General features: G+C 56.9%; 1 protein-coding gene and 1 long non-coding RNA gene across 2 annotated transcripts in view; one reads left to right on the top strand and one right to left on the bottom strand.

Moving 5' to 3' along the window:
- The window catches only part of C3 (complement C3), a 29,872-nt gene that overhangs the window by 3,302 nt on the left and 10,128 nt on the right, over positions 1-16,442 (top strand). The window contains exons 5-26 of the mRNA XM_047530553.1: positions 599-693; positions 777-859; positions 930-1,020; positions 2,228-2,330; positions 2,412-2,538; positions 2,676-2,791; positions 2,873-3,019; positions 4,539-4,748; positions 4,832-5,038; positions 5,153-5,311; positions 5,715-5,844; positions 6,028-6,105; positions 6,276-6,476; positions 8,452-8,560; positions 8,791-8,876; positions 10,952-11,094; positions 11,187-11,399; positions 12,954-13,020; positions 13,125-13,211; positions 13,876-14,079; positions 14,498-14,573; positions 14,909-15,068. Coding sequence (XP_047386509.1) covers positions 599-693; positions 777-859; positions 930-1,020; positions 2,228-2,330; positions 2,412-2,538; positions 2,676-2,791; positions 2,873-3,019; positions 4,539-4,748; positions 4,832-5,038; positions 5,153-5,311; positions 5,715-5,844; positions 6,028-6,105; positions 6,276-6,476; positions 8,452-8,560; positions 8,791-8,876; positions 10,952-11,094; positions 11,187-11,399; positions 12,954-13,020; positions 13,125-13,211; positions 13,876-14,079; positions 14,498-14,573; positions 14,909-15,068 — 2,892 coding nt within the window. The remainder of the gene's footprint in view (positions 1-598; positions 694-776; positions 860-929; positions 1,021-2,227; positions 2,331-2,411; positions 2,539-2,675; positions 2,792-2,872; positions 3,020-4,538; positions 4,749-4,831; positions 5,039-5,152; positions 5,312-5,714; positions 5,845-6,027; positions 6,106-6,275; positions 6,477-8,451; positions 8,561-8,790; positions 8,877-10,951; positions 11,095-11,186; positions 11,400-12,953; positions 13,021-13,124; positions 13,212-13,875; positions 14,080-14,497; positions 14,574-14,908; positions 15,069-16,442) is intronic.
- On the bottom strand, positions 10,048-15,969 carry LOC124968301 (uncharacterized). Its single transcript, XR_007105664.1, has 3 exons — positions 14,571-15,969; positions 13,257-13,365; positions 10,048-10,699 (listed from the first exon to the last, which is right to left on the bottom strand). It is a non-coding gene; the product is annotated as an uncharacterized LOC124968301 (long non-coding RNA).

Below are 16,442 nucleotides of genomic sequence, written 5' to 3'. Positions count from 1 at the left end.
ACATCATGCGAGGGTGGTGGCGAGAGGATCAGGGGGGTCTGCGAGGGACAGAGTCCATGCACGCCGTCCTCTGAAGTCCTGGTGCCGTCCGCTTTAGTGGGACGGAGTACATCACCCACAGAATTCCCCACGTTCCCAAGCCAGAAAGCCCGGCTTTTCTGTTCGCTGCCAACAGATTGAACTTGCTGTACTTGTAGGTCAAAAAGTTGGGTGTTCACAGGACCTGCTCAGTGCTGTGTCCAGCGTAGAAGAGGGTAGTAAGTGCTAGTTATCAGCAGTGTTCAGAGAGACACTGATACTTATCAATGCCCTGCTTCTATGAGCGACATTCCAAGCCAGTGAGGTAGCAGCCTTTATTGTCTTCTTTTTCTAGATAGGCACATGGTGCACAGAGAGGTTAAGTGACTTGCCCAAAGTCACACAGCTTATAAATGGCACAGCAGAGTTTGAACCTAGGCTGACTGACTCAGGTTCACATCCTTACCCCTGCCCCTGTCGACATGGTGTAAAGAGGCCAGACAAAGTCGCTGGGGCCAGCTGGGGGCGTAGCCCGGCCTCGGAAACGTCACTTTCTCCCACGGCCCTCCCTGTCTTACAGACCCCCGATGGCATCCCCATCAAGAGGGACACTCTGTCTTCTCACAACCAGTTTGGCATCGTGCCATTGTCCTGGAACATCCCAGAGCTGGTCAAGTACGTCAGGGTCTCTGGGGCTGGGGGGTCACCCGAGGGGGCGCAGGCCTCAGGCCCAGCCGCCCTCACCACCTCCCCCACAGCATGGGACAGTGGAAGATCCAGGCCCACTACGAGAATTCTCCGCAGCAGGTGTTCTCCGCCGAGTTCGAGGTGAAGGAGTACGGTAAGTGGGCAGGGACGGCCGGCTCGCGGGCGCCGGCCTGCGCCAGACCCCAACCCCACTCTCCCCCTAGTGCTGCCCAGCTTCGAGGTCCTGGTGGAGCCTATGGAGAAATTCTACTACATCGACGACCCGAAGGGCCTGGAGGTCACCATCACAGCCAGGTGAGGCGCAAGAGGTGGGGCCAGGTGAGGGCCAGGTGAGAGTCCAGGTGAGGGCCAGGGAAGGGGCCAGGTGAGGAGCCAGGAGAGGAACCAGTGAGGGCCAGGAGGAGACCTCACAAGGGCCTGCTGAGGGCCAGGTGAGGGCCAGGTAAGAGTCCAGGTGAGAGTCCAGGTGAGGGCCAGGTGAGGGAACCAGGAGAGGAACCAGTGAGGGCCAGGAGGGGACCTCACGAGGGCCTGCTGAGGGCCAGGTGAGGGCCAGGTAAGAGTCCAGGTGAGAGTCCAGGTGAGAGTCCAGGTGAGGGCCAGGTGAGAGTCCAGGTGAGGGCCAGGGAAGGGGCCAGGTGAGGAACCAGGAGAGGAAATAGGTGAGGGCCAGGTGAGGGGCCTGCTGAGGGCCAGGTGAGAGTCCAGGTGAGGGCCAGGTGAGGGCCAGGTAAGAGTCCAGGTGAGAGTCCAGGTGAGGGCCAGGTGAGAGTCCAGGTGAGTCCAGGGAAGGGGCCAGGTGAGGAGCCAGGAGAGGAACCAGGTGAGGGCCAGGTGAGAGTCCAGGTGAGGGCCAGGTGAGGGCCAGGTAAGAGTCCAGGTGAGAGTCCAGGTGAGGGCCAGGTGAGAGTCCAGGTGAGTCCAGGGAAGGGGCCAGGGTGAGGAGCCAGGAGAGGAACCAGGTGAGGGCCAGGTGAGAGTCCAGGTGAGGGTCAGGTGAGAGTCTAGGTGAGGGCCAGGGAAGGGGCCAGGTGAGGAGCCAGGAGAGGAAATAGGTGAGGGCCAGGAGGGGACCTCATGAGGGCCAGGTGAGGGGCCTGCTGAGGGCCAGGTGAGTGCCAGGTGAGAGTACAGGTGAGGGCCAGGTGAGGGCCAGGGAAGGGGCCAGGTGAGGAGCCAGGAGAGGAACCAGGTGAGGGCCAGGTGAGAGTCCAGGTGAGGGCCAGGGAAGGGGCCAGGTGAGGAGCCAGGAGAGGAACCAGTGAGGGCCAGGAGGAGACCTCACAAGGGCCAGGTGAGGGGCCTGCTGAGGGCCAGGTGAGGGCCAGGTAAGAGTCCAGGTGAGAGTCCAGGTGAGGGCCAGGGAAGGGGCCAGGTGAGGAGCCAGGAGAGGAACCAGTGAGGGCCAGGAGGGGACCTCACAAGGGCCAGGTGAGGGGCCTGCTGAGGGCCAGGTGAGGCCACAGCAGGAGGGAGCAGGTCTGAAGCCCTGGCCCCGCAGGTTCCTGTACGGGAAGAACGTGGAGGGCACGGCCTTCGTCATCTTCGGGGTCCAGGACGGCGACCAGAGGATCTCGCTGCCCCAGTCGCTCAAGCGCATTGTGGTACCGACAGGCCCCCGGACCCCCGCCTCAGTGCCCCTCCGAGGCCCCCCAGGCCTCCCCTGAGCCTCGTCCCCTCCCCAGATCGAGGACGGCACCGGGGAGGCCTTGCTGAGCCGGCAGGTGCTGCTGGACGGCGTGCAGCCCTCCCGAGCCGACGCCCTGGTGGGGAAGTCCTTGTACGTGTCGGTGACCGTCATCCTGCACTCAGGTGAGCCCCGGACCACCCGGCAGGCCCAGAGTGAGGGCGGGTGCAGCCTGAGGGGAGCCCCACTCCAAGGGGGCGGCGGTCTGAGGGGAGGCGGGCCGGGGCCGCCAGGGAGCCGCCCTCACGGCTGGTCCCCTCAGGCAGCGACATGGTGGAGGCAGAGCGCAGCGGGATCCCCATCGTGACCTCCCCCTACCAGATCCACTTCACCAAGACGCCCAAGTACTTCAAACCAGCCATGCCCTTCGACCTCATGGTGAGCCCCGGGCCGGGGCGCGGGCGCTGCGGGGAGCACCGAGCGCCTGGTCACCGGCTCCTCCCCGCCCCGCGTCCACAGGTGTACGTGACAAACCCCGACGGCTCTCCGGCCCGCCGCGTGCCCGTGACGACCCAGGGCAGCGACGTGCAGTCTCTGACCCAGGACGACGGCGTGGCCAAGCTGAGCATCAACACGCCCAACAGCCGGCAGCCGCTGACCATCACCGTGAGTCCCGGCCCGGCCTGGGCCCCTGCCACAGGGGGACGGTGCCACAGGGCCTGGCGCTGCTGCAGAAGGACCCTGCCACGTGCGCGGGGTCCTGGCGCGGGCGTGGAGGTCCCTCTCGGGTGAGAGAGACCTGCTGGGCGCCGCGTCCGCGGGTGGCGCTCCGGGCTCTTCCACTCACACGCCCGGGTCCTGTCACTGGCACACGGGGCTGCAGAGGGCGCACACAGCCTCCTGGCACGAGGAGCCCGAGTCCTGCCAGGAGGGGTCTGTCACCTGGCGCCTACCCCGCACTGACTCTCACACGGGCTGCAGAGGGACCCGCGACCTCGGGACGCCTGCGCCCACCCCTCTCCCCGGCCGGGTCTGGGGGGCTGGCGTGCGAGTGAGTTCCCGTGGCTGCTGCGACAGCGTCCACAGCCCAGTGACCACGCGGGATCATTCAGCTGGGGTTCTGAACCTGGAGAGTCCCGAAATCAAGGTGTGGGCAGGGCCGGCTCCTCCTGAGCCTCCCAGGAGGATCTGAGTCCTGCCTCTGCCGGCTTCTGGGCCCGGCTCCTGGCCCGGCCTCTGCCTTCCCAGCCAGCAGCGTGGCTTCCACGAATCCATCTCTCCTCCCTCTCCCCTCTTTTTTTTCCTTCTTCCTCCTCCTCCTCCTCCTCTTCCTCCTCCTCCTCCTCCTCCTCTTCCTCCTCCTCCTCCTCCTCTTCCTCCTCCTGTTCCTCTTCCTCCTCCTCTTCCTCCTCCTCCTCCTCTTCCTCCTCTTCCTCCTCCTCCTCCTCCTCCTCCTCCTCCTCCTCCTCCTGTTCCTCTTCCTCCTCCTCTTCCTCCTCCTCCTCCTCCTCCTCCTCTTCCTCCTCCTCCTCCTCCTCTTCCTCCTCCTCCTCCTCTCCTCCTCCTCCTCCTCCTCTTCCTCCTCCTCTTCCTCCCCTTCTTCCTCCTCCTCCTCCTCCTCCTCCTCCTCCTCCTCCTCTTCCTCCTCCTGTTCCTCTTCCTCCTCCTCTTCCTCCTCCTCCTCCTCTTCCTCCTCCTCCTCCTCCTCCTCCTCCTCCTCCTCCTCCTCTTCCTCCTCCTCCTCCTCCTCTTCCTCCTCCTCCTCCTCCTCTTCCTCCTCCTCTTCCTCCTCCTCCTCCTCCTCTTCCTCCTCCTGTTCCTCTTCCTCCTCCTCTTCCTCCTCCTCCTCTTCCTCCTCCTCCTCCTCTTCCTCCTCCTCTTCCTCCTCCTCCTCTTCTTCCTCCTCCTCTTCTTCTTCCTCCTCTTCTTCCTCCTCTTCTTTTTCCTCCTCTTCTTCCCCATACACTCTCCTCCCCTCCCTCCCTCCCTCCCTCTCTCCCTCTCTCTCTCTCCTCCCCACCAACCCTTGGGTCCACCCAGATCCGGGGTGATCGTCCCACCCAGGTCACTAGCTTCACCCCCTCTGCAAAGACTTTCTTGCCATCCAAGGTCACCTTCTCCCGTGCCTGGAGATCAGGACAAGGGTGTCTTCAGGCAGGGCCTGCATCCCTCTCCCCACCCCCAGGTGCGCACCCACAAGGAGGGCATCCCTGAGGCGCGGCAGGCCACCAAGACCATGCAGGCCCAGCCCTACAGCACGCTGTTCAACTCCAACAACTACCTGCACCTCTCTGTGTCTCGAATGGAGCTCAAGCCAGGAGAGACTCTCAACGTCAACTTCCATCTGCGGACGGATGCTGGCCAGGACGCCAAGATCCGCTACTACACCTACCTGGTCCGTGAGCCCCTCCTCAGGGCTTCCCGACACCCCAGGATCCCTCCCTCTCCCACCCTGACCCTCTGTCACCCCGACCCCAGATCATGAACAAGGGGAAGCTGCTGAAGGCGGGTCGCCAGGCCCGGGAGCCCGGCCAGGACCTGGTGGTGCTGCCTCTGACCATCACCGCGGATCTCATTCCTTCCTTCCGCCTGGTGGCGTACTACACGCTGATCGGTGCCAGCGGCAAGAGGGAGGTGGTGGCCGACTCCGTGTGGGTGGACGTCAAGGACTCGTGCGTGGGCAAGGTGAGCATCCCGGGGCTCGCCACCGCCACCCTTCTGCTGTGTCCAGCTGGACTTGCCCTCCTCAGTGGCCCTGGCGGGACTCACCTCCTTCCTGCATCTCTAACCTCCCTGCAGCTGGTGGTAAAAGGTGGTGGGAAGGACGACCGGCAGCCTCTACCTGGGCAGCAGATGACCCTCAAGATAGAGGGTGACCGAGGGGCCCGAGTGGGGCTGGTGGCTGTGGACAAGGGCGTGTTTGTGCTGAACAAGAAGAACAAGCTGACCCAGAGTAAGGTGCGCAGGGGCGGCTGAGGATGGACCAGAGGGAGAAGGGGCGGGCTGGGGTGGTGGAGGCAAATGTCCGGAGCAGACAGGGTCGAGGTGGGAAGGGAGTTCAGGCTGGGGATGCTCATGGTCAAGGTCCAGCTTGGGCACGCCCCTCAGGGACTAATGACAGCGTGCTCTGGGGACAAGGGCTGCGGAAGCCTGGGGAGCGGGTGAGGACAGAGCTGGAGCCGAGGGAGGGGTGGGTCTGGGCTTGGAGATGAAGATACCCCTGCAAGTGGGCTGCGCCGGGTGGGGCAGATGGCGGCCGGGCGGCGGTGGCGGAGGGGCTGCGGAGAGGGCGCGGTGGGCGGGGCGGGCTGAGTGGACTGCGCTGCTGTCCTGGCCTCCTCTACCTGGCCGCCCCCTGCAGATCTGGGACGTGGTGGAGAAGGCCGACATTGGCTGCACCCCGGGCAGCGGGCAGAACTATGCTGGGGTCTTCACGGACGCCGGGCTGGCCTTTAGGACCAACAAAGACCTGCAGACAGCCCAGAGGACAGGTAGGCGGCCGCGAGGGGCTCTGGAACCCGGGACCTGGCTCAGGTCTCGCCTCCACCACCCAGCCCCGGGCTTCTCCTGTCAAATGGAACAGCCACACCCCACCTTGAGGCTGTCTCGAGGAGTGAGCCAGGGACACACAGTAGGTGCTCTGTCCATCTTGATCTCCTCCACCTGCCCCGCAGAACCACAGTGTGCAAACCCTGCTGCCCGCCGCCGCCGCCGCCGCTCCGTGCAGCTCATGGAGAAGAGGAAGGACAAAGGTGGGGCCCTCGCCACCCCCGCCCCGCCGGGACCCCAACTTGACCTCCTAGAGCCACAGAGGGAGGGGGAGGGCGGGCCTGGGGCAGTTCTTCCTGTACCGCTGAGCCTCTCCTGCGGGCGCCGGGGCACCCTGGCCGGGGCTCTGACGGGCGGCGTCCACGCTCCACAGCCGGTCAGTACAAGACCAAGGAGCTGCGCAGATGCTGCGAGGACGGGATGCGGGAGAACCCCATGGGCTTCTCCTGCCACCGCAGGGCCCGCTTCATCAGCCAGGGCGACTCCTGCGTGAAGGCCTTCCTCGACTGCTGCAGCTACATCACGCAGCTGCGCCTGCAGCACCGCCGCGAGGGCCAACTGGGCCTGGCCAGGAGTGAGCGCGGGCGGGCCTGCGGGGAGGGCGCCAGTCTGGCGGGGAGGGGCCCTGTCTGGGGGGAGGGGCCCTGTCTGAGGGGGGAGGGTGTTTGTCTGAGGGGGAGGGGTCCTGTCTGCGGGGGAGGAGGTCCTATCCGAGGAAGATACAGACCCCAGTGCAGATAGACCCCATTCTAAGGGGATTAAACTCCCCACCTACTGGCAGAGGGGTCCCTGTGTGAGGGGAGAGGAAGGAGGCCCTTCCACGAGGGGCTGGGCTCTAAGACTGAGGGAGGAGAAGCACCTACCTCATGGTGGAGCCACCTAGACTGAGGGCAGAGCTTCCTGCCTAGAAGGGTCGTCCCAGCCCTGCCCAAGCTAGTCTGAAGTCACACGCAGTGCCCAGGACCTCAGTGGTCTAGAGGAAGTCCTGGCTGGTGGGACTGGCCACGCTGGGTGCCATGGGAAGGCTCAGATGGGTTCCAAGCTTCCTTCACCAAGGAAACTAGTCTGTGCTGCCTCCCAAAGTCTGGTTGCCAAGTCAGGCGGCCGGATGGATTAACAAGCAACCTTGATTCATTCACTCCTTCCTTCGTTCAGTTTTGAGTTAGACAAAACGTGTAGTCAGCTCTGCATCCACAGATACAGAAATGCAAATCATTTGGTTTGGGTTTGGGTTTGGGTTTTGTTTTTGTTTTTGTTTTTTGCAGTGCTAGGGATGGAATGCAGTAAGTGCTAACCACTGAGCCACACCTACATGCAAACCACAAATGGGTAGTGTTCCCCCCAAACTGTGTCTGTATTAGCCAGGCACTGCCGTACACTCCTGCAATCCCAGCAGCTCCGGAGGCTGAGGCAGGAGGATCTCGAGTTCAAAACTAGCTTCAGCAATTTAGCAAGGGGCTAAGCAACTCGGGAGGTCCTGTCTCTAAATAAAATACAAAAAATAGGGCTGAGGATGTGGCTCAGTGGTCTAGTGCCCCTGAATTCAATTCCAGTACCCCCAAAAAATAGAGAAACCAAATTGTGTCTGTACTAAACATATGCAGACCTTCCCTGGCCTCATTCCTGAACCACACAGTGTAACATCTATTTACATACAGTTCACACTGTATTAGGTATTATAAATATTCTAGAATTGAATTAAAGTATAATGGGGGATGTGCCTGGGTTATATACAGATACTGCATCCTTTCACATAAGGACTTGAGCATCCACAGATTTTGGAGTCCATAGAGGTCTTGGGACCAACCCCCAGTTACTAAGGGATGACTGTATGAACTTGAAAGTTCACTTCTGAGGTCAAATACATTTGAAACCATATAAAAAGAAATTTCCTTTATAATGAGCCCACTTTAAGCAAATCCTGTTTGAACTCTCTAGCAAAGAGGAGACGGTCTGGGGCTAATGAGGACGACTGGACAAAGCCTCTGGCTTGCTGGGTCCGGCATGTGGTTGTTTGCATTTCTCCCAACGCTGCACAATTTCCTTAGCCAGCTGAGGTCCAAGAACGGCCCAGCGCTCCTCCCACAAAGGCCCTTGGAAGGAGTATTCTAGGTGGATTTAGGCATCTGTGGAATTCCACCTACTTACCTGTTATGGAGACCCAGAGCCAAACTAAGATCTGTCAGTCACGTTTTAGGAAAGCCCAGGGCTGAGCCACAGTCCAGTCCTGCTATATTGACTTGCTGAGGCTCAAGCTGGTTGCAAATGCTTTCATTTCTTTGAAAATCAGAGGAAGGAAAGGTTATGTTTATCTTGATAGCAACACATTCGTAACACATTCGTAAAATAGAATTTTGTGGTTGGTGCTGTTTAAATGGAGGAAGGAGTCCCCAAGCCAGTCCCCAAGGCAGCTGTGCCTAGGACCCAGGAAAAGCCATTACATGGCTCTTGGTGTGTTTCCCCAGCTAAGAGCCCCCTGGGTGCAGAGAGCACGGGAGAGAACAGGTGAGGGGCTGGACTGCTCTGAACCCAGCTGTCACCCCCCTCAGGTGACATGGATGAGGACATAATTCCAGAAGAAGACATCATTTCCAGAAGCCACTTTCCAGAGAGCTGGTTGTGGACTATAGAAGAGTTAAAAGAACCAGAGAAAAATGGGTATGTCCACCCCCGCCCCTTGCAGCCTCCTGCACCCCACCTCCCGGAGCGCCCCTGCAATCTGCACACACCTATAACTTCCCGGCTCTTCGGGAAGCACGGCGGAACCCCACAGCCCATTAGGAAAATCAAGAGCCGGGTTACCTGCACGTGCCCCCGCCCCTCCAACCTGTGCCTTGGCCCCGGCCACTGCCTCCCGTCTCCTAATGCCCCAACCTCCCCCAACCCAGAATCTCCACGAAGGTCCTGAACATCTTCCTGAAAGACACCATCACCACTTGGGAGATCCTGGCTGTGAGCCTGTCGGACAAGAAAGGTGAGGGAGACCGGGGGCTTCAGCATCAGTCAGTCCACCCTGGCTGTGTCGGGGCAGCCTTCACCTGTCCTGGTCACCGCAGAGGCTTGAGGCTAGAGCGCCTGGCACATAGTCTCCAAAAATTGGTACTTAAAAAAAAAAAAAAAAAAAGCTCATTTTTTAGAGCAGTTTTAAGTTCACAGAAAAACTGGGCAGAAAGAACAGAGAATTGCCATAACCTGCCCTCCTGCCGCTCACTCAGCCCCTCTCTCAAGACCCCAGTCGCAGGCTGTTGGTCACAACCAGCGAGCCTGGGGATCCACGGATCCACGGTGACAGGGTCCAGAGTCAGAGGGTTTTATTACAGGGTTCAGAGTCTCGGTGTTGACTGTTCCGTGGGTTTGGACCAAAGTGAAACTCGCAAACTTGCGTTTTTGGCTCGTCCCTAAATGCCATGCCTGAGGACTGCCCCCTCGCTCCCCGCGGGGCGCCAGCGCTGCCATAGCATCCGCGCCGGCCTGCACTGACCTGTTCGGCTGGCACAAAACAGTTGGCAACAGCCAGACCTCCACACGGGAGTGGGCAGGACCTTGGAAAGCCAAGGAGGAAGGGCGGGCGGGGGTGGGGACTACGACGGCGAGGCCAAGGGGACCCCGGTGGCACTGTCCCCACTGCCGACAGCTCAGCCCTGCTCAACTGTGGACAGCTCAAGCAGGGCCAGCAGCAGGTAGGGAGAGCTAGCGGTTGTCCTCGCCGTGACACCCAGAGGCCAGCCAAGAAGCTCGGCCATTGCCATCAATCATATTTTAATGAGATGCTTTAAAACATCAAAGTGAATGTGGAAAAAATCCATGATGGAGAACATATCCAAATTTTAAATAGGGACAGTGCTGTGCTGAGCCCTGTCAAAGTCTGCAGCCCGAGAGAGACCCGTGCCGCTAACTATGCTTCGTGAATATTTTAAAAGTTCATTTTCCCCAGAGCATTCAAGTGTTGGAAAAGATCAAAACATCAAAAATTAGGTGTATTAAACAACATTAAGTGTAAATGTGGAACTTGCTATATTATGATTTGTTATAATTTATAATATATAATTACAATTTATATTATCAATATGTAATTATTATGAACATAAATTGTAACATGATATTAGATAATATAAGTATTACCATTATTAATTATGTAGTTACGATTTATCATAGTACTTATATAACTAAATATATCCAAAATAGTATCATTACATTTTATTAAAAAGTTACAAAACTACTATTACACAAATGTTATAATAATCTTTTAATGTTTAATAATTTATGAATATGTCAAAAATTATTAGTGCTAAATTTTTCTCTTATTTGCACTAGTCTTCACAATCTGGTGTGTATTTCACTTGAGCAGCTCAGGACTAGATTTTCACTGGAAATATTTTCGATCTATATTTCGGATTTCATGATGTTTACAGTTGAAAAGGCAAATTCGCAAGCCCAAGTTGTTATAAACATACTTAAACGTTTCCCAGTCGCTGAATCAAGCATTGCTGTTTTGTAAATTGAGATTTAACTCACTGGTAAACATCACCCTTCTAAACTGTGCAACTCATAAGCTGTTACCTTATTCACAACATATATCTTTGAGCAGTAGCTTTTTAGTTTAAATTTGGGTGAGATTAAATAAGTGAAAATGAGGTAAATTAAATAAAAGTAAATATCCAGTCCCACTCCAGCCAGCACATGTCCAGCTGGGTGATGACCCCACGTGGCTTCGGGGTACCCGCTGGATGCGCAGATATATTCCGGAGAGCGGCCAGTTAGCTTGCTATCTTCCCACACGTGCACCTAAGAGTCAAACTGCGAAAGGAAAGGAAATCATTAAGTGCTCTGGCCACTCCTTGCCCCACCACCATCTGGAATCCACGCATGGCCAGTGTTTAGTCTGCGGGCTTCTGCAAAGACAGGGCAGGCTCGGGTCAGCTCTCCTGGTTGCAGGTGAGAGCCAGGATTATGGAAGAGGCAGCAGCTTGAGTTCAAGTTGAAGTCCCTTTGACTTTCCCGCCCTGCCCATCCCTGCCCTTGACATTGGTGCTGTCTCTGCGCGGGCAGGAATCTGCGTGGCAGACCCCTACGAGGTCACGGTGATGCAGGACTTCTTCATCGACCTGCGCCTACCCTACTCTGTGGTGCGCAATGAGCAGGTGGAGATCCGAGCCGTCCTCTTCAACTACCGGGAACAGGACAGTCTCAAGGTGCGCCCTGGGGCTGCAAGGCCTGGAGGGCGCGGGGAGGAGGCTGCCCTGTGGTGTGCACCTGCGCTGACCTGACACCTCCTCCCTGGCAGGTGAGGGTGGAACTGATCCACAACCCAGCGTTCTGCAGCCTGGCCACCGCCAAGAAGCGCTACTACCAGACTGTAGTGATCCCGCCCAAGTCCTCCGTGCCTGTGCCTTACGTCATCGTGCCCTTGACCATCGGCCTGCAGGAGGTGGAGGTCAAGGCCGCCGTCTACAACCACTTCATCAGCGACGGTATCAAGAAGACCCTGAAGGTCGTGGTGAGTCCTTGGGGCTTCGGCTACCCCTTGCCTTTCAGGGAAGGTGCCTGGGCTCTGTACTGCTGACCCAGGTTGGAGACCCAGGCTCTGAGACCCTAAGAATCATCACAAGCCAGGCCTAGTGACTGTACCTGTGATCCCAGCAACTTGGGAGGCTAAGATAGGAGGATCACAAGTTAGAGGCCAGCCTCAGCAACTTAAAAAAAAAGGGTGGGGGGTAAAGGCTGGGGATGTGGCTCAACAGTTAAGTATCCCCTAGGTAAGTATCCCTAGGTTCAATTCTGAGAGAGAGAGAGAGAGAGAGAGAAAAAGGAAAGAAAGAAAGAAAAGAAGGAAGAAAAAGAAAGAAAGGGAGGAAGGAAGGGAGGGAAGGAGGAAGGAGGAAGGAAGAAAGATAAATCCAAATAAATGACAAAAAAGTGACAGTAAATGAAACATCAAAATTTTAAGCAGACAAGATCCCACAGTGTCAAGCCAAGGCACCTGAGAGACTGAGACAAAAGGAAAAATGAGTGTCCTGTGTCCATGTTTGTATTTTCTCTCCAATGGTTAATTTCTTCTAAAACGTTAAAGAAGTTGGGAAATCTATTGAAATGTTGAAAAGCTGCCATGCTAAAGCAGAAAATGTTATTTTACATTGAAATATTTTTCTCCCCAAGCCAGAATTTATTACCATTCTTATTTTCAAACTTTTATGAAAGCAACCTTTATTTTTACCAATTATTTTAAGGCTCTGGAATAACATATTCTTTTGAAAGTACATAAAAGCACATGTTCCTTCTGCCTCGGCACTGACATGGCTGTGAGCAAGGGGAAACACCAGGCCTGGCTGGAGCCTGCCTGGTCCAGCTCCTGAGAGCAAACAGCACCAGTCTTCCCAATGCTGCATGCCCTGATGTCAGTGGCTTGAAATGGATCATGGCAGAGTATTTACCCCATTCTGTCACTATAACAAAATGCCTGAGGAAACTAACTTATAAAGAGAAAAGTTAATTTTGACGTATGATGTTGGAGGTGCCAATCCCTGGCCAGGCAGATCCAGTGCTTTCAGGTCTCTTGTGGGTCTGGGGTAGCTCGTTGCTGCAGGAAGCGTGCAGTGAAGCAAAATCATTCGCTTTATGGCCAGGGAGCAAAAAGAGCAAGGAGGGTCTGCAATCCCATTATCCCCTCCAAGGGCACACCCCCAGTGGCCTAAAGAGTTCTCAGTAGACCCCACCTTGTCAAGGCTGCCTCACCTCCCAACAGCACCACCCTGAGACTCAGCCTTTAATGCACAGGCCTTCAGTGGACATTCACTATCCAAACCATAGTGAAAATAGTACCCACCCCATTGGAGTGTGAGCATTAAGTGAGTTAACCCAAGTAGTTTCTCAGCGCATATGAAGATTTCAAAATTTTTCATTACTGACGTAGAATCTTTTGATGATTTTGCACAAGATCAGTATAAGGTCTGACCCTCTGCTGGAGTAGTCCTCATGATGGTGGTTGGGTGACCATCTGTCTGTTTGTTCTTTTATTCCCTGGACCTCCTTCTCACCTCCCAACACTGCATAGCCTGAAGGAATCAGAGTCAACAAAACCGTGGCCATCCGCACACTGGACCCAGAACACCTTGGCCAAGGTGAGCCCTCAACAGGAGAGGATGTGGGGACACAGCCTGGGCATGGTGGTGCAGGACCCGGGAGAGCGGGGGCTGGTGCCATCTGTGTCTCTCTCCCCCTGCAGCTGGAGTGCAGAGAGAGGAGGTGCCAGCTGCAGACCTCAGTGACCAAGTCCCAGACACTGATTCTGAGACCAGGATTCTCCTGCAAGGTGAGATATTCTTAGCCTGTAGGAACCAGGAAGGTGTCTGAGTACCTGACTGTCAGCCACAGCGCCTGCCTCCACTTCAGCGGGAACAGCGCCTCTCGGATCTGTTTTAAAGGGGCCTCCTGGCACTGTTGACTTCAGCAAAGAGCATTTTCTGCTAAATACATTTAGATGAGAGCAAAAATTCTGCCATTAATTGCCTGGGATGGAAGACTGAGGCGAGGAAGGGCAGGAAGGGGGCCTGCGGCCTGTGAGCTGTAGGGCTCTGGGGCGAGAACCTTGGCTTCCTCGTTTAGGATAGGGAGTGAAAAGAGGATCTGCCTCGGACTTTGTTGTGACTATTAAATGAGATGCTGTGTGGTGTTCTCTTGGAACTGGGCCTGTTACCACATAAGCATTCCTGCCTGGAATCATTTTACCGTTGGTGAATGGAGCGATCTGGGAACCAGGGTTCCCCTGTGAAGCACAGCTCCCCTGACTCCCGTAAAGAACCCCGGTCCAGTCGCTCAGCCTCCTCTGTCCCCGACACATGCTCCCTGCTGTTCCCTGTCCTTGAGCCCTTGACCCTGTCTGGTCGGAGGCTGAGAACGCTGTGGGCAGCCCAGAGCCTCCCCGCCGCACAGTGGGCCACCGGGCTTGATCGGTGACCTCCCGCGCCCCGCTGCAGGGACCCCAGTGGCCCAGATGGCAGAGGACGCCGTGGATGGGGATCGGCTGAAGCACCTCATCGTGACCCCCTCCGGCTGCGGGGAACAGAACATGATCGGCATGACGCCCACGGTCATCGCCGTGCACTACCTGGACCAGACCGAACAGTGGGAGAAATTCGGCTTCGAGAAGCGGCAGGAGGCCTTGGAGCTCATTAAGAAGGGTGCGCCCGCGGAGCCTCCTCGCCAGGCCCCGCCCCTCCCCGGGGCCCCGCCCCTCCTCTCGGATCCCGGACCCCGCTGCGCCTGGGCACCTGACTCCTCCCGCACCTGAGCCCTCCCCCGAGTGCCTGCCCCAGCCCGCAGAGCCCCCCTGCGGAGTCCCCCAGTCTCCAGGGAGGCCCCTCTTCCGCCAGACCCCCCAGCTCCCTGACTCGCCCTTCTCTTACTCTGACTCCCCTCGGAGCCCCCTCCTTCTTGGAGCTCCCCTCCCTCCCCCGACGTCGCCGCTGTCCCACCCTGAGCCCACCTGCGCTCGCAGAGCCCTCGCCTCGCGCCACCCCGCGCAGCATCCCCGCCCCCACTCCTGGCGTAGCCACACCAGCCAGCCCCGTTCCTTGCTGACCACCCTCCTCCCTGCAGGGTACACCCAGCAGTTGGCCTTCAAACAGCCCAACTCGGCCTATGCCGCCTTCACCAATCGGGCGCCCAGTACCTGGTGAGTCGGAGTGGTCAGCTTGGCCAGCCTCCGCCTCGCACCTGGCTGAGCAGGGCCTGGGTTCCAGCCAGGGGTGGTCTAGGCCGGCCGGACCCAAACAGCCCTGTGCGACCCTACCGTGGACATGTCAGCCTTCAGTCAACGCATCCGCTGGCTGAGTGACCGGCGGCGGTAGAGTCTTTAAGCTCTAACTTAGCCCAACTCTGGAGTCCTAGGCAGGGAAATCCGGCCACCGAGCCAGGCCCCGCCCCGCTCTTCCCATTGGGCAAGTGGAATGGCAGTCTCTAGATCCCAAAGTCGATTGGTTCACTCTCTGTGTCCGCCCTCCGCCCCAGGCTGACGGCGTACGTGGTCAAGGTCTTCTCTCTGGCGGTCAACCTCATTGCCATCGACTCCCAGGTCCTCTGCGGGGCTGTGAAATGGCTGATCCTGGAGAAGCAGAAGCCGGACGGAGTCTTCCAGGAGGATGGGCCCGTGATACACAAAGAAATGATTGTAAGACTGGGGAAGAGTTGGGGAGAGAGGCGCCTGGGAGTCACGGGGTGGACGGGAGAAGGACTCCTCCATTCGATCAGTGCCCAATTCACTTTGTGAGGGTGGAGGTGAGGGACAGGGAAGTAACTGCCACTCCAACGTTGCAAAAGCCAGAACTACAAAATGAAAATGCACATCTTATTCAGAAAATAAATAAAGAAGAATTGCATTAAAGCAAGGGTAGAGCCCTGTCTGAGAGCCTGGGAATTTCATCTCCCATCTGGTCCAGTTCATCTCCAGCACCTGCCCATTCCACTACCTGAACATTGTTCAGAACTGGCTTCTTCTTCTTCCCATCCCGAGCCGCAGAGCTGATCCAAACACTTCCCTCCTTCACCCAGAGACCTTGGAAAAGCTGCTCCTTAGTCATTGCCCCCCCGTGGGCTTCACTCCTGTTGGCTCTCAGGTGTTCACCACAGATAGTTTCAAATCTGATTGGATCCCTCCTCAGAAAGTCCTGAGTCTCCCCCGACTCTTAAATTCCATGGGGAGCGTTTCTCAAAATGTGATCCTCCCACCAGCAACGGCATCACCCACAAAGTTGTTGGAAATGAACATTCTGGGATAGGATCCCCGACCTAGAATTTGAACCAGAAATTCTAGGAATGAGACCCTAGAATCTGAGTTTTAATAATCCCATCTCCCTAAGTAATGCTGATGTATTCCCAAGATAGAGAATCAATGCTCTAGTCTGACCTCCAGGCTTCCAGCCTCACAGCCTGCCTCTCTTTCTACACTCCACCTGTACTGGTCAAAGCCTTGCTCAGTCCTGCCACAGGGCATTTGCACAAGCTGTAACTGCTGCCCAGCATGCTAACCCCTGCACTCTATGAAAGATGATGCCCCTAGAGCTCAGGGCTCCAGAGATACCTGTCCTGACCTCACTGGGTCACTGCCCCACAATTCATTCACTGCTGTGTCCTATTCTGCACAGTGTTCATAAGTTCATAATTAATACAGGTGGTCCCCGAGTTACCATGGTTCAACTTATGATCTTACACTTCACAGTGGTGGGAAAGCACATCCCATACAACCATCCCACCCTTCACTTTCAGTACAGTGTTGAATATGTGGCGTGAGATACTCAACACCTGTTGTGAGGTTGGCTTTGCGTGAGGTGGTTTTAATGTGAGTGTCCCGAGCACATTTAAGGCTGAGCTAGGATGTGCAGAAGGTCATGTGTGCTAGATGCCTTTTGACAGGATAGTTTCCTTTTGCCGTGGGTTTGTTGGGGTGTGAGTCCCTCGTCTGCCTAGGAATGCCTGTATACCCACGGAGGAGCGACTGGCTCGTGCCTCCTCTCCCGGTTAGACGGGAGCTCCGTGGAGGCTGGAG

The sequence above is a fragment of the Sciurus carolinensis genome, chromosome 17 (assembly GCF_902686445.1).
Source record: "Sciurus carolinensis chromosome 17, mSciCar1.2, whole genome shotgun sequence".
NCBI classification, from domain to species: domain Eukaryota; kingdom Metazoa; phylum Chordata; class Mammalia; order Rodentia; family Sciuridae; genus Sciurus; species Sciurus carolinensis.
This window is presented reverse-complemented; position numbering and strand designations above follow the sequence as displayed.